The sequence below is a fragment of the Acanthopagrus latus genome, chromosome 12 (assembly GCF_904848185.1).
Source record: "Acanthopagrus latus isolate v.2019 chromosome 12, fAcaLat1.1, whole genome shotgun sequence".
Lineage (NCBI taxonomy): Eukaryota > Metazoa > Chordata > Actinopteri > Spariformes > Sparidae > Acanthopagrus > Acanthopagrus latus.
The window spans coordinates 25,203,099-25,216,998 of record NC_051050.1 but is presented as its reverse complement, the minus strand read 5'-3'; the positions used below and the strand labels follow the sequence as shown (position 1 = coordinate 25,216,998).

The following is a 13,900-nucleotide window of genomic DNA, read 5'->3' as shown; positions in this document are numbered from 1 at the left end:
CGTGATGTCAGTTTTTGGTTGATGACTTCATTCATTCACTGCAAAAGCTCGTCCTCCTTCTGAAGAACAGCGATGTTTCTTCTTAGCTGTGCAGTATTTGCTTTCTCTGCAGATACTCGTACTCACATAAATATTGATATTGATAATCTGAATTATTTCTCAGGATGCAGCTTATCTTGAACACTTTCTGCAGCTCAGAGCGAAGTGCTGCTCAGTTTGAACACAGAGCTGTGAATGAGACGGTTCTGATGTAATGGAGCATCTCTGAGCGCAGCCTGGTGTCCACAGGCCCATTCAGTCAGATGAGGTGATTCTGGCCTCTGAGCAGCTTTATGAGCCCAAACGAGCACATCATTACACCTCCAGCTCCTCGTAATGTGTCGGGGAGCAGAGAGGGGGAGAGACAAAGAAAAGGATTTGGGTTCTAATATTTGCTTCACGGCAGCATTGATATCTTTTTTTACACCTGACACAATGATATACATCAGTGTAAGTGATCGTCCCTCCTCTTCTGAGACAGGACGAGGCTTTGACTCATCCAGGTTCAGACAAGAACCAGAATATCGGAGCAAAGACGACTCTTATGGCTATTTTGTATTGGGTTTTAAAAAATATTCCAACATGATATCTCAAGAACACATGGAGGCGATTTTTTCAAATTTCTTACAAATGTTTGCTTTGACTGAGACATTAACTCATTAGAATTTGGTGGTCAAAGGTCAATGTGATCTCACAATACACATTTTTTCTTTCTTCTTTCAATGAAATAAACTCTCCGGCTCCAATATAACCAATGCTAAAACTGCTACGCTAACCTCTTGAGGAGCAGCCATTGTTGTTGCTTCTCTCGCTGGTCATCACGTCTAAAAACCACATCTGTGGCTGCCAGTAGTTCCTGAAAGGATGCTGATTGGCCGATGATTATATGATCTCACAAATCCAGCAGCCTCATGAGATAAACGTGCTGTATCTACTGTATGTCTTGGCAAAAAGTAATAAGATTTCAGCTCTATACTTGGCTTACAGACGTGAGAGTCCTAACGATCTTCTGTCAGTACGGAAAAAAATATATCAAATAATGAATAAATATTCCTTTTTTCCTGCTCGTAATTTAGTTTTAGGAACATCCCTCACGAAACTAATCTTTACTCCCAAATGCTTTTCTCTTCGTCCCCTCGCTAACATCTCATCCTACTTTTCTCTCTCAATCTCTTCACGTCCTCTCTGGCTCCAGACCAAACTGCTGACCCAGTACATCCTGAACCTCGGCAAGTACGACCAGAACTACGACATCAGAGACCGAACACGCTTCATAAGACAGCTGATTGTGCCCAACGAGAAGAGTGGCGCCCTCAACAAGTACGCCCGCCGCATCCTGCTGGCCCCCAAACCGGCCCCAGTGCTCGAGTCTGCCTTCAAAGGTACTTCATACATTTGTAATATCAGCCCATTATCTTTATTTTGAAAGGCATTAAATCCTCCCGCTGCGCTGAAAGTTTTAGATTAAAAACCATTCCTCTGTGGTAATTCATCTATTTCTCGTCTATTGGCTCCGTCTCAAGAAGTATGCAGCGTTGATTCAGGTGGTGGTTTTATTATTCCGGTGTGTCTGTCTCTCTGAAGGGCAGTTAGGTCAGACCCCTTTTACCTTGGACTAATGAGATGGGTAAATAATTGAGCTAATGCTAACCTTTTTCAGACACTCGGAGGGGAAAAAAATCTCCCTCATTTAGCTGTCTCTTCGCTCTCTCTCTCCTCGACAAAAGGGACAGAAACTGCCTCCCGCTGCATTAAAATTCAGAGGCAGTTTGCACCTACTGGATGTTTATGGAAAGCGTTAACCACCCCTGTCATTCTTAATATTCACAAGTGAAGTCTTTTTTTCTCGTTTTTCTTTTTTTTGTGAGAAAATCAGAGTTTTTAGAGCAGACCTCCCCCAGGCACAGATACTGATTATCTTCCTGTGTGAGAGAGAGAGAGGAGTGAATGTGAACACAGAAACAGAGAGCGGACATCTTTTATTAAAGGTTTCAACATGTATACAGTCAGAGTTTAACCTCCGGCTCCCTCGTTAGAACAGAACGATCCATCTGCCACCCTGAACATGTCCTTTATTCTTTATTTATCTCCCTGTACTGAAGTAAAAGTACTATTACACACTGTGGAAATACTCTGTTAAGTGAAATCCTGTATTCATCAGATAAGAAATAAAGGTATCATATGGAAGACCAAACTGCCAAAATCAAAAATAAATGAATAAAAGACTCAATAAGTTTCATCATTAAATCAAACAAAAATATTTATAACAAATATTGTAATTAAGTAATTTATAAAAGGTGACATGAATTTATATTTCAATTCTTATTTAAATTTTTAAAATGTATCTATTAACTACATTTTATTTCTAAATGATTTCTGGATCATTTTCACTTCACACTCTCCTCCAACCTTATTACCACTGCTGAGAAAGTTTTGTTTGTGCCTGTTTCTCTTCTCTGTTTGTTGATTGTCAGTAGGACTAAATAAAAACTACAGAACAGATTTGCATTAAACTTGGTTGGAGTCTCGGTCCTGAATAGACCTCAGTAACTTTTGGTGCAGATCCAGATGAAGGGACAGATTTTATTCTCGTACTCCTAAATATTGTGAGATGAGGTGTTTCTCAACATTTTTAGATTCTATGGAATAATACATGAATAGTACATGGATTTTGATTTAAAATAAACAATCAGGCGTATTTACGTGGCTGGTATCTATGATTGCTGTTCTGTTTTCTTTTCTTTTTTTTCTTTTTACATTTCTTTATACATTTCTGCTTCATTATGCAAATATACATTATCCTCCCAAACTGTGATAGATTGTGACTGGCTTTGAATGGCAGCCACTCTCATTTGCATAATGGAGCAGAAATGCGTGAAGAAATGCAAAAATGACAATAATACAGAAATTTAAGGGCTTGTGGGGAATAAATGGGGGTAAAATGCAAACAGAAAATAAAATGTAAATAGATACATAAATGAATAAGTGAGAATTTTTAAAATGAGAAATTGCTATTCCAAAAGATATAAATAAATGAAATGGGAAAATAAAAAAGGGGGAATTAATACAAATGTAAATAAATCTCTGAAGCAAATCAAAGCAGAAACATTAAGCTGTCGCATTTTATAATTAATACCTACATTTATTGTCCATAGTATAAAGGTATAATCAGGAGAATGTACTTGAAGTATTAACAGTAATGCAGTGAAGTGTCTCTGCAGACTGTTGGACTCTTCACTCTGACGTCCGCAGATGATCCTCATTAATGTAAAAGCAGGTTTTTACTGCTGTAGCTGAGGTGGAGCTCATTGTGTCCTGTTTTGTATTGGACCGACACCAATCATTATTTTCGTTCTGCTCATTATTTTCTTCATGAATCCAACAATTGTTTGTCGACACATTTCCCAGTATTCTCACAGATGAGCCAGAGCTCAAAGAAAGAAGAAAGAACTCTTCACAGTGTTTGTTCCAATGATTCAAATCTGAAACCAGCTGTGAAGAATAGTTTCCAACTCATTTTCTGTCAGTCGACTTATTTATTGTTCAGCTAATTATTTGTGCCGTACTCGTATAAACTATTGTGTACTTTGATTTATATTCAAACATTATATTTTAAGTTTTCCTCTTAATGTAGTGGAGAAGAAGTAGATAAATAGTAACTCCTCAGTTAAATTGCACCACCAGCTGTTTGTTTTTCACCACGCCTGCCTTTTTTTTTTCTTTTCTCTTTTCTGTTCTGCTGTCAGATCGAGACCGGTTCCAGCTCGGCACGCTCTCCCACAGCCTCAACGTTAAAGCTACTGGGTACCAGGAGCTGTCGGACTGGCCGGCTGTTGCTCCGGACCAGTCTGTGAGGAACGTGGAGGTCATCGAGCCGGTAAGGAGTCCCGCCTCCTCACACGCTCCTCGCCATACTTACACTTCACGTGTCCGACTCTAAACCCTCTCTGCACTTTCAGCGTCTGTCAGACATAATGAGGCATTTTTCAGCCTGAAGTGGTTTGAGATAAATCATCATTCCCTGTCGTGGTTTATTGAGCTGAGACAATTTGTTGATTATTTAATTAGCTGAACGTCAGAAAATGAATCAGAAACTGTTCTGATAAGTGACTCAGGTTCAGATTCAGGCTCAGGTGACTTTATTTGAGCCTGTAGGTAGAAGACGAGGCGTCCATCTTGAGACAACAACACTGACAACAGACAGGATTAATAAAGATAATAAAAGTACTCATGGCTCTACTAATCAGGACAGAAGACAGAACTAACAATAAAAAACTCTGAAATAAATCGGCACTTGTCTAAAAACGAAAATAAACAGATGTTGCTTCTGTAGCATCTGTGCAGATGTGGTATGATTGACTCACCTGAGTGACAGCTGCTGGAACAAAGCTATCTGAGAGTAATGTAAAGTGAATAACAAGCTCTGTGTGTGTCAAACATAGAAGTCTGGAAGTACCAAGAGTCGATTAACACATGTTGGGTTCAGTCTTTGTTGACAAGAAGACAAATAAAGAATAACACCGACCTTATCTGTGAGACAAGATAGGAAATAAACACAAAGCATTGTAAGAATATACGCATGCCTTGGATTGGATCGTTAAAAGATTGTTAAAAGTTTCTCTTTCTTTTTCTCCTCCTCCTCACCACTTTGGTCTTAATAACAAATGTTAAAGTAAAATACAGAAGTGCACCTTAGAATGTGAATCTCCTGTTTAATTGACTCACTTCTCTCCACTGTATCTGTTCAGGTGAAAGAATGGGCACCATTGGTTGGGAAGACCAAAAAATCTAAATCTGAAGACAAGTTCTACTCTGACGATGAAGACGAGAAAGAAGAGGAAGAATCAGAGAGCAGTGGCAGTGAAGACAGCAGCAGCAGCAGTGATGAAGGTTTGTCTCTGTCTGACCATGTATGTTTTTACCCTTTAGACAGAGATAAGATCTGTTGTTTTCATTACATCATTTGAATTATAATCTCTCACTCCTGGTTCATTTACTGAAACAGCAGGTTTATTTTAATACTTGCTGCACTGCGACTGTGGTTAATTGGCCTTTTTAAGATATGATCTGATTTTATTCCACATAATTTGATAGCCGTTGTACCAGGATTACAAGCTTCTTAGTTATTTTCACCTCGTCAATAAAAACAAAACCACATTCTTTGTAGTTTTTCTCATCACAGATCTATTTTTTGCTCGTCAAAATCTCGTCTTGTCACAGAGAAAAAAGGAAAGGAGAGAGAAACATTTTTTGTTATAGTTTTGTAAACAAAATTATCATAAAAGTGATCAAACACATGATTTGAATACTTGATGATGATATAAGGTTTATTAGTTTGATATGTGGTGTGTGTGTGTGTGTGTGTGTGTGTGTGTGTGTGTGTGTGTGTGTGTGTGTGTGTGTGTGTGTGTGTGTGTGTGTGTGTGTGTGTGTGTGTGTGTCTACAGAGTCGGGCAGCGAGAGTGAGGAGGAAAGCAGTGAAGAGTCCGAAAAGACCTCCAGTGATTCTGGAAAAAGTTCCAGTGGATCTGAAAAGAGCTCCAGTGAATTTGAAGCAGAACAGAAGAAGAAGAAAAAGACCAAAAAGGCACCACTGAAGAAGAACAAGCTGACTGCTGGTGACAGGTACGGTGTCTCACCTGCCTGTGAGCTCTGTGTCCAGATGTTTCCTGTTTCTTTCTCTTCCTCACGTGTCTGTGGGAGTCACAGTCAACAACTAATGTGATCAGTGCTTTGCTGCGTCAATAAGCTCAAACTAACATCAAACTAACAACTGTTCACCATTTTTATCGTCTGTATGACAACCGACCTGCTGCTGTGAGACGTCCTTCTGTTCACTGTCTCTTACCTGAACTCACAAACACTTCATCCAGCAGGAAAAATCTGACCTTGTGAGAGAATATGGTACTAATACTTGCTGGATTTTTACATGTTTGCTCCGACAACAATGATGGTAAACTAAAAAGAAAGACACACACCCAAAAACACGATTCAGGCTGTCAGAAATATAAGAAACTTCAGAGAAACAGAATTATACCTCTTTCATAGTGGCCAAAGAACCTATTTAAACCCACTAACATCTGGCTTCTGTGTGCAGTATGAAAGTGTATCTCCCAGGTCAGTTAATCCTGCAGTAGTCACTGGGTTTTATCGCCTCCCGCGATGCTGTGATGTGTGTTTAATTTTAGATGATGTTTCCATCCGTCTCTGTCGAGCTGCTTGAACATGTTCAGTCAGCGCTGAGTTTGAAAGAGACACTAAAGTTAAAGATATTTAAAAAGCAGCCATTTGTTTGTGGCTTCCGTTCCTGTTGGCTGCCTGATCGTACTGAGCATGTGCAACTGGTCTGGAACAAACGATGCACCTTATTCAGAATTTTATTGATCAAGACTTTTTAAAACTAGTTTAACGTCTTCTGGGTTTATTCTGATGCTTTCTACTCGTCCCTGTTTCTCTGATGTGTTTGTGATGACGGACGTGACACAAGGGAAGAAAACAGAAAGGCAAACTCAACGTGAACAGAGTTAATTGCTTGATTTAAAAATGCAAAAGTGGCATTAGATGTTCTCTTACCATTTCCATGCCTAATTCGGCTGTGTGTGGATGACACTCCCATATCACACTGAGTAATTATTCACTCGGTGTTTGTTGTTATTTGTCGATAGTTGATCTGATGTTCACACCGGCTGACTGTTAAAGGAAGCTCCTTGTTGTCAGTTGTTTCCTCTCCACTTCCTTCTGTGACCTTGCTGTTATTTTCCTCCTTCAGCTGCATCGCCCTCCCGGCACTCAGCAGAGACACAAGCTCTTATCTTAAAACGCCTCATACTTAGATAAATGAACAGACCAGACCTTGATTTCTACTTATTGAGGAGTTTAGACTTTAGATCCGGCTGCAGCCGACTGGATAAGTGCTCACATCTGAGTCTGTCTCACGATTACACCAGTGCTACATCACAACTGAGTGCTGGAGAGGAAATCTTAAAAAACGATACAGCAAGGTATGTTTTGAATTAGATGCTGTTTAAGAACTTTAATAAAGGGTGTAAATTCTTCACTTAGTGTGTTAAGAAACGCTTTCAAGTTATACATACTCTGGATCTGTTTCTGTTGTCTGGCTCCACATCAAGACATGAAGGTGCTCAGATGAAAGTGGAGCATTTAACTAGTCACAAACATGGAGTTAAATTAAGTTCACAGCAGAAGAGTGAAATATGTTAAACTATTAGACAGATAGAGGAAGAAATTAATCACGTAATCACAGTTACAGCTGCTGAATGCAGGAAGGACAGCTGACACGCCTTATAATATCACTGTCTCATCATGAGGGTACTGTAGATCTGACTATTACTACACTTGTGTGTTCCATAAAATCAATGTCCAGCTTAGACGTAGTATTTAATTACAGTGTTTCCCTGAAGATGAAGCTGTCACACACTCTCTCTTTTTCTAGAATTAACCTGCGTCTTATCAAACTGTTCATTTACACGAATTCATCAACATTCCCAGTTATTTCTGTCTAAATAATCTTTAATGTCTCTGAGTGAATCTGTCAACTGTCTTTGATTGACACCTGTCGCGTCATGATGCTCCTTGTTTGCCAACACACATATGAGGACAACAGGAACGTCAATCAATCTTTAATAAGTCAGTGAACCTCATCTCATGACACAAGTCGAAGAAACTGCAGTTCAACTGGCAGAAACCTCGAGCAGGACCAGACTCGATGTCCCGGAGTCGACCAGTCACAATCCACATCGAGCTCCACAGGATCCTGTATGAATGATAAAGATGATGGTTTTAATCGTCCTCTTGCACATAACTTCCGTCATTGTTAGTCATGTTACCATGGCGATGTGCAAAAAGTGAACCGTAACACTGAAAACCCAGAATGAATCCTGAAGTGACCTCGCTAACCACAGAGCTAACGTCAAAGCACGGCGACCTGATCCGAAGCAGCAAACTAGCGTGCATGTAAACACAGCAGGCAACAGATTCTGAGGCGAAGTCACCTTACACCAACTTTAATATAATCTATGAGACACACACACACACGAACACACACACACACACACACAGACGTGAGGCTGGCAGAGCTGCCTGAATATCGTTAGTGTGAGTTCCATTAACAAGCTAATCAAGGAGAATTTTCCTCCAGTAGCGTAGCCCACATTTACATGGCTAATGGATAATGACTTTTGATTGGTCATTTAGCAGCCTGGTGTTACCAATGAATGAGATTTGAGTCATTACTGCTGAATATGCTCACGTACACTCTCTTACACACCGGCACATTTAGTTTCTTGTGCACTCTACTTCATTTGCTCACGGACACACAAACTCACAGCGAGTGTACCTGATTTCAGTGTGTGACAGGCCGGCGGCTGACCCTGTTCTCTCCATTAGAGAGTATAATTAGAGCAACTCACCCCAGTGCTCAAACACACACAAACACGCGCACACACACATACACACAGTAATTAGAGCAGCTCACCCCAGTGCTTCCACAACAAACACAGCATAATGCCCTCATTATGGCCCAGTCATTTCAGGCAGGGCCTAATCAGGCCCACAGTGATTTATATCACTTTTTCCTGTTCGCAGCAAATGAAATCTGTAGGCCAAATTAATACTGGCTTTTCATCATCGCCCAAGTTAAAAAGCCAGTTACCGTCACAATTCCCCTCATTAATTTAACGGCTGAAAATCCCAGGCAGGCGGAGTAAACACTCATTATCGGGACAAATTGAAGAGGGACAGAGCGAGTGGAAGAGAGAGGAGAAAGATGGAAAAAATCTTTTTGAGTGAATTAACTTCACAAACACAAACAGATTGACTGCTGCTGTTCTGACGCGGCCGCGCTGCAGTTTGGATGGAAGAGACAAAACAACATATTGTCAAGTTTTCTGCTGTTTTTAAGACTTTTTCTACAGGTCCAGAAATGTCATGGTGGAGCAGTTGGTTATAACCAGTCACATCATTCAGATAGTCTGAATTTATATCAAAATGTTTGAAAATTATCCCAGTATTGTTTGATAAAAAATGTCTGGTGTTTTCTGACCAGCATTTAATACAGAGCTGGTAATTTCATCTGTACATTTCCAGGAAACTTCCAACTTCTTTCTGTTTTAAACCAGTTTGTATTTAACATCCCATCAGCAGACAAACTGAAGTGAGTGTTTGCAGCTGATTGTAAATACCAACTTTTCTTATTTACTAAAATTTGTAAAGAGTGACATTTAAATTGAGCAGTGTGAAGACATTATTGTCAGGCCTAAATAATGCCTGAAGGAAAAGAGAAAAGAGGAAGTCAGTCTCCTGATTCTTGGTTATGACGTTGTTTTTGTCAGCAATTAGTTATAAAATGTAGGAAGATTGATCCAAAGTTGATCTAATCTGCTGAAGTGATGGAAAATGGTGAAAATGTTAAAGGTTACTGAAATGTTCACTGACCTGCAGAAGTTAGACAGCTCTGTACAAGGACCTTAATGTAAAAAGTTACCCTGTTCCATCCCTTCTCAGTTGTATTACGTGGATTGTTTCCATGTCTGAGGTCAGTTTCTTGTGTTTCAGTGACTCAGATGAAAACGGTAACGGACCTGTGGCCCAGTCGAGCAGCTCGTCAGCCGAAAGCTCCTCCAGCTCAGAGTCCGACTCCGAGGACGACTCCGATTCAGACAACATCACAGCGCAGAAGAAGAAGAGTCAGGTCAAGTCCAAACCAAAGGTGACGTGTGATTCTTTTCGGCCCGGACAGTTAATGTGGATCCTGACTCAGCTGCTTTATTCACAGCAACATCAGCTTTCTTCTCCTCTTCAGGATGCTGTCTGATGAATATTTCTTATATCTTCAGAATATAGACTTTTGACTTTTGATTTTTCTTTTTTCCAACACATACTTAAATTAGCTTGTCTTTAAAAGTTCCAGCACGTGATTATTTATCATTAGGAGCATTTATTCATTTATCCAGTTTCTGTGTGTGGAAGATTTTAAACATTTATTTGATTTGAAAATAACACATTTAATGGATTATGTAGCTAGAGTTGTTTTAATGGCTGGTGGTATTAGACAGCCCGAAGAGAGCCGAGCCCACCGATGGTGAGATACTCTGTTTTCATAGAAGCATAAACATGAAGAATTAGTTCATATTCGTTACAATTAGGAACTGAGAGAAATGAATCACAGTTGGTTTTTGATACTAGATTAATTGTTTCAGTTGTATTCCAGCTTCTTGAATGTGAAGCTTTGCTGCTGAAGACGTCACTTTGAGCTCTGGGAAATCTGTGATGCACCTTTTTCAAAAAATGTTTTTACATGTTACAGATCTTTGTAGCCGTGGCAACACACTGCATGCAATTCCAGTTCATAATCTTGTGCTGAACACAACAGATGTCACTTATTAACGCCATTATTAAACATTTACAAGAGTTTTTACTGGAGGCTTCTACATTTGTCATATTATAACGTGTAGCTTCACTTCAGTTGTAATCAGAGTTTAATGTTCATCTCACATCTAAGACATTCTTCAGTATGTCTTGTTTATTTAGTGTAGAATATGATATTTTTTTAAGTTTTCCCAGGGTCTTCCTCAGGTGCACATGTGGCGAGAGCGTCAACATCACAATTTATACTGCTGGATATAATTCAGCTCCTCTGTTATCAGCTTTGTTTTCCTCCTCTACTCTTTGACTCGTCCCTGTTTCAGCCCTCGGCATCTTTCTCTCACCTGTTCTGCTCATCACATTATTTCACCCTCCCTTTCCCTTTCTGCACTATGAAATTCTCATTTCATCCAGTTTGTCATTTGGACATGGCCTATGAATTATGCATCTCTCTCTCTCCAGACCTCCATTTACTAACAAGGTTTCCGTCTCTATTACCAGCAGCAGCACGCGTCAGTCAGAGTAGATCTGATAAGATACGGCCTCTAACTTTATTGTTTGTTTTCACTCTCACTCCTCTCTCCCTCCTCCGTCCTGTTGTTGTGTCTCTTCTTCCCGTCTGCTCAGCCCGGAGAACGCAGAGTGGAATTTTATGGTTCTTTATGTGACGTGAGTGGAGCCGTGGTTGGTTAGGAGGCTGTGGAGAAGCGCTGATAAAAGCGCTCGTATGTTTAAATGCGTTTTTATTGAGCCTGTAGCGGTGCGAGCTGGAGCCGTGTGTTGTAATTCCCACAAGTCAACAGCTGACAAGTCGGCCTCAGTGGCACGAGGTGGCGCGTATCGGTTGTGACACGACACTGTGCATGAGCGGTCGCTGGAAATTCCAGACATGTTACAGATAAATGCGGTTTTTGGGATGAATGTGTCGCGACTGTCAGCAGAATTGAAACATTTTATCCTCTGAATACAACAAAACACAATTTCACTTCTTCTGTTTTGAGTTGTGATTTTTCTGTGTTTGTTTTTCAGGTGGAGGTGAAGTCCAAGAAGGAAGTGTCGTTACTGGATCTGGATGACTGTGAGTTCATTTCACTGTCAAACACTGAATGTCCAACATTTATAAACCCCGACACAGCTTTTATTCCGCTGTGGATTTAAGTGTCCCGTCCAAATATGTTGAAACTTTAAGTTTCTTTAGGTTCAACTGTATGTTTTATGTTGAGACAACACTGTGCCTATGGTCTGGTTAGGTTTAGGCTCAGAACCCACTTGGTTAGCATTAGGAGAATATGATGTTCTGGATTATAATATGTGAACACAGCTGGAAAATGTCCCAACGTCTGGTTGTCCAGTGGTTTCACACCTTCACGTGATGGAAGCTGTTCTCGAGCAGTGGTCTCTGCCTCAGCTGTTGTCTTATTCAAACCTTTATTTAAACAGGGAAAAAGGCATTTTCTAGGCAGCCCTGAATAAGATATCTGTATACAACAGATTAATATATAATAAACAGTACACACAATACATTCAAAATGCAAGTACAATGCAACAAACCACTTACAGTGAAAGAAAACACGCTGGCATTGCTCCAGGTGAGAAAATATACATAACTGATGATGTTAATACTGATAATAGACATCAGCCCTTTCTGTGTGCTGGGGGCGTGGCTGAGGACGAGGACTGTATAGTTGTGACATCACAATGTTACGGAACTCCTAACGGATCATTTAAAGAAGCACTTTCTGAATTTGAGCTGTGTTTAGTGTTGTGATACTTTCACAGTTTAAAAATAATCTAACATTCACAATACGGGACCTTTAAAGCTTCAGTGACAAGAATTTGAAACGTTGTCTCTGTGGCGCCATCCAGTGGCCGATAAGAAAACACACACAGGCTTTTTACGTTTCTGTGTGTTTGTGTTGTTTTTAGTTTCTCCTGCACCCACAAACACTCCGAAGTCGTTGGTGGTGTCCTCGAGTCTGCTGTCCGACCTGGAGGGCCTCTCTCTCTCCAACATGTCCTCCACCATGCAGGTGAGTCCACCTGTGTGTGTGTGTGTGTGTGTGTGTGTGTGTGTGTGTGTGTGTGTGTGTGTGTGACACAGGGATGACATTTCCTCTGTCAGACTGTGTTGAGAGTCGGTTGTTCCTCTCTGTCAGAGCGGCCGAGCAGCGTCTGAGATGGTGAAATGAGCCTCTCTCCCTCGTGGAACATTTCTGCCTCCGACGGCAACTATTGACCTTTTCTGCCTTCTTATATTTATAGCCGGTCAGGACGGTGCGACTGCTCTGCCTGTTTCCTGTATCTCTTATAGTCTGTCTCTCTCACCCTCTGTCTTCCACACCCTTGAACTCTATTTCTGCGTCTCATCTATAAGTCCTCCCCCTGCGTTTGTCTCCCCCTCTCTGTCACCTTCCATCTCTCTCTGTCAGATGTTGTGTCCCTCGTGTCTCCGTGTTGTGTATATCTGATGGTTGACCTTTCCTCATGTGACGGCTCCTTTCTCTCCTCAGTGTGCGAGTGCCTCTGCACGTCTGTGTATTCTCTATCTCGTCTTCCCCCCCGGGAGGGAAATGTCCAGACCATTCTTTCTGCTGTTGCTGTGTCTATTTTGTGTCTCAGAGCGACCCTGTGTTAACTCTGCTGTTTGAAGACTGTAAATCAGAGTCTTAAAGATGAAGAAGAATCACACAGGTGTTTGACACCTGCCTTTATTATGAAATTCAGTTGAAAATTATTTATTTCACTATGTTGCTGGAAAGAAATGAGTCTTTTTAGTTTTTATTTTGCGTGCCGTGCAGAGTGATGATGTCACGTTCTACTGGGAGGGTTTGGAGTATGTTGGTTCATCCTCTGCACTCTGTGTGCTATTAAAATGTAGTTTTCATGTTCAGAATCCAACCCAGATATAGGACAAGCCAACCTGTCAAACGTAGAGGCATCTGTATTAAACAGTCTGTTTCCTAACGAGTTAAAAGCTCCTTGTAGTTCCCTTAATGACTGATCTGTGGAGTTTTTATTTGATTAATTTAAACGCCAGAAAAACACTCGTCACAAGTTCCCAATTCGTCTGCTGAGGAAAATATAATTTCAATATTTCTTCCTCAGTGTTGGTCTTATGACAAAACACAAAACTGACTGTGATATAGTGTCCAGATAACTCCAAAAGAAGACTCTTACCTGAGAATATGTTTCACATAGTTTGACATTGAGTCTAAACCACATACTGTAGCCTGTATGTATCCCTCGTCAGCAGGTGTCATATCCGCACAGTAGGCAGAAGTAGAAGGAGTGGAGTTATAATATCAGAGCAATAGTTTCACATTTTGGGGAATATCCTTGTTTGCTTTTTTGTTGATAATTTGATGAAAATGTTAATAATGTGCAGTGAATATAAAGCTACAGCCATGTTAGCTTAGATTTAGCATTAAGACTGGGAAACAGCTAGCTAAGAAGTCTGACAGTTTCAGATGAAGCATGT

General features: G+C 40.5%; 1 protein-coding gene across 2 annotated transcripts in view; it reads left to right on the top strand.

Moving 5' to 3' along the window:
• The window catches only part of ap3b1a (adaptor related protein complex 3 subunit beta 1a), a 58,606-nt gene that overhangs the window by 22,033 nt on the left and 22,673 nt on the right, over window positions 1-13,900 (top strand). For both annotated transcript variants that reach the window (XM_037116844.1, XM_037116845.1), the window contains exons 16-22: window positions 1,235-1,421; window positions 3,786-3,916; window positions 4,788-4,929; window positions 5,487-5,664; window positions 9,613-9,766; window positions 11,452-11,500; window positions 12,349-12,452. In XM_037116844.1, the coding sequence (XP_036972739.1) occupies window positions 1,235-1,421; window positions 3,786-3,916; window positions 4,788-4,929; window positions 5,487-5,664; window positions 9,613-9,766; window positions 11,452-11,500; window positions 12,349-12,452 (945 nt within the window). The remainder of the gene's footprint in view (window positions 1-1,234; window positions 1,422-3,785; window positions 3,917-4,787; window positions 4,930-5,486; window positions 5,665-9,612; window positions 9,767-11,451; window positions 11,501-12,348; window positions 12,453-13,900) is intronic.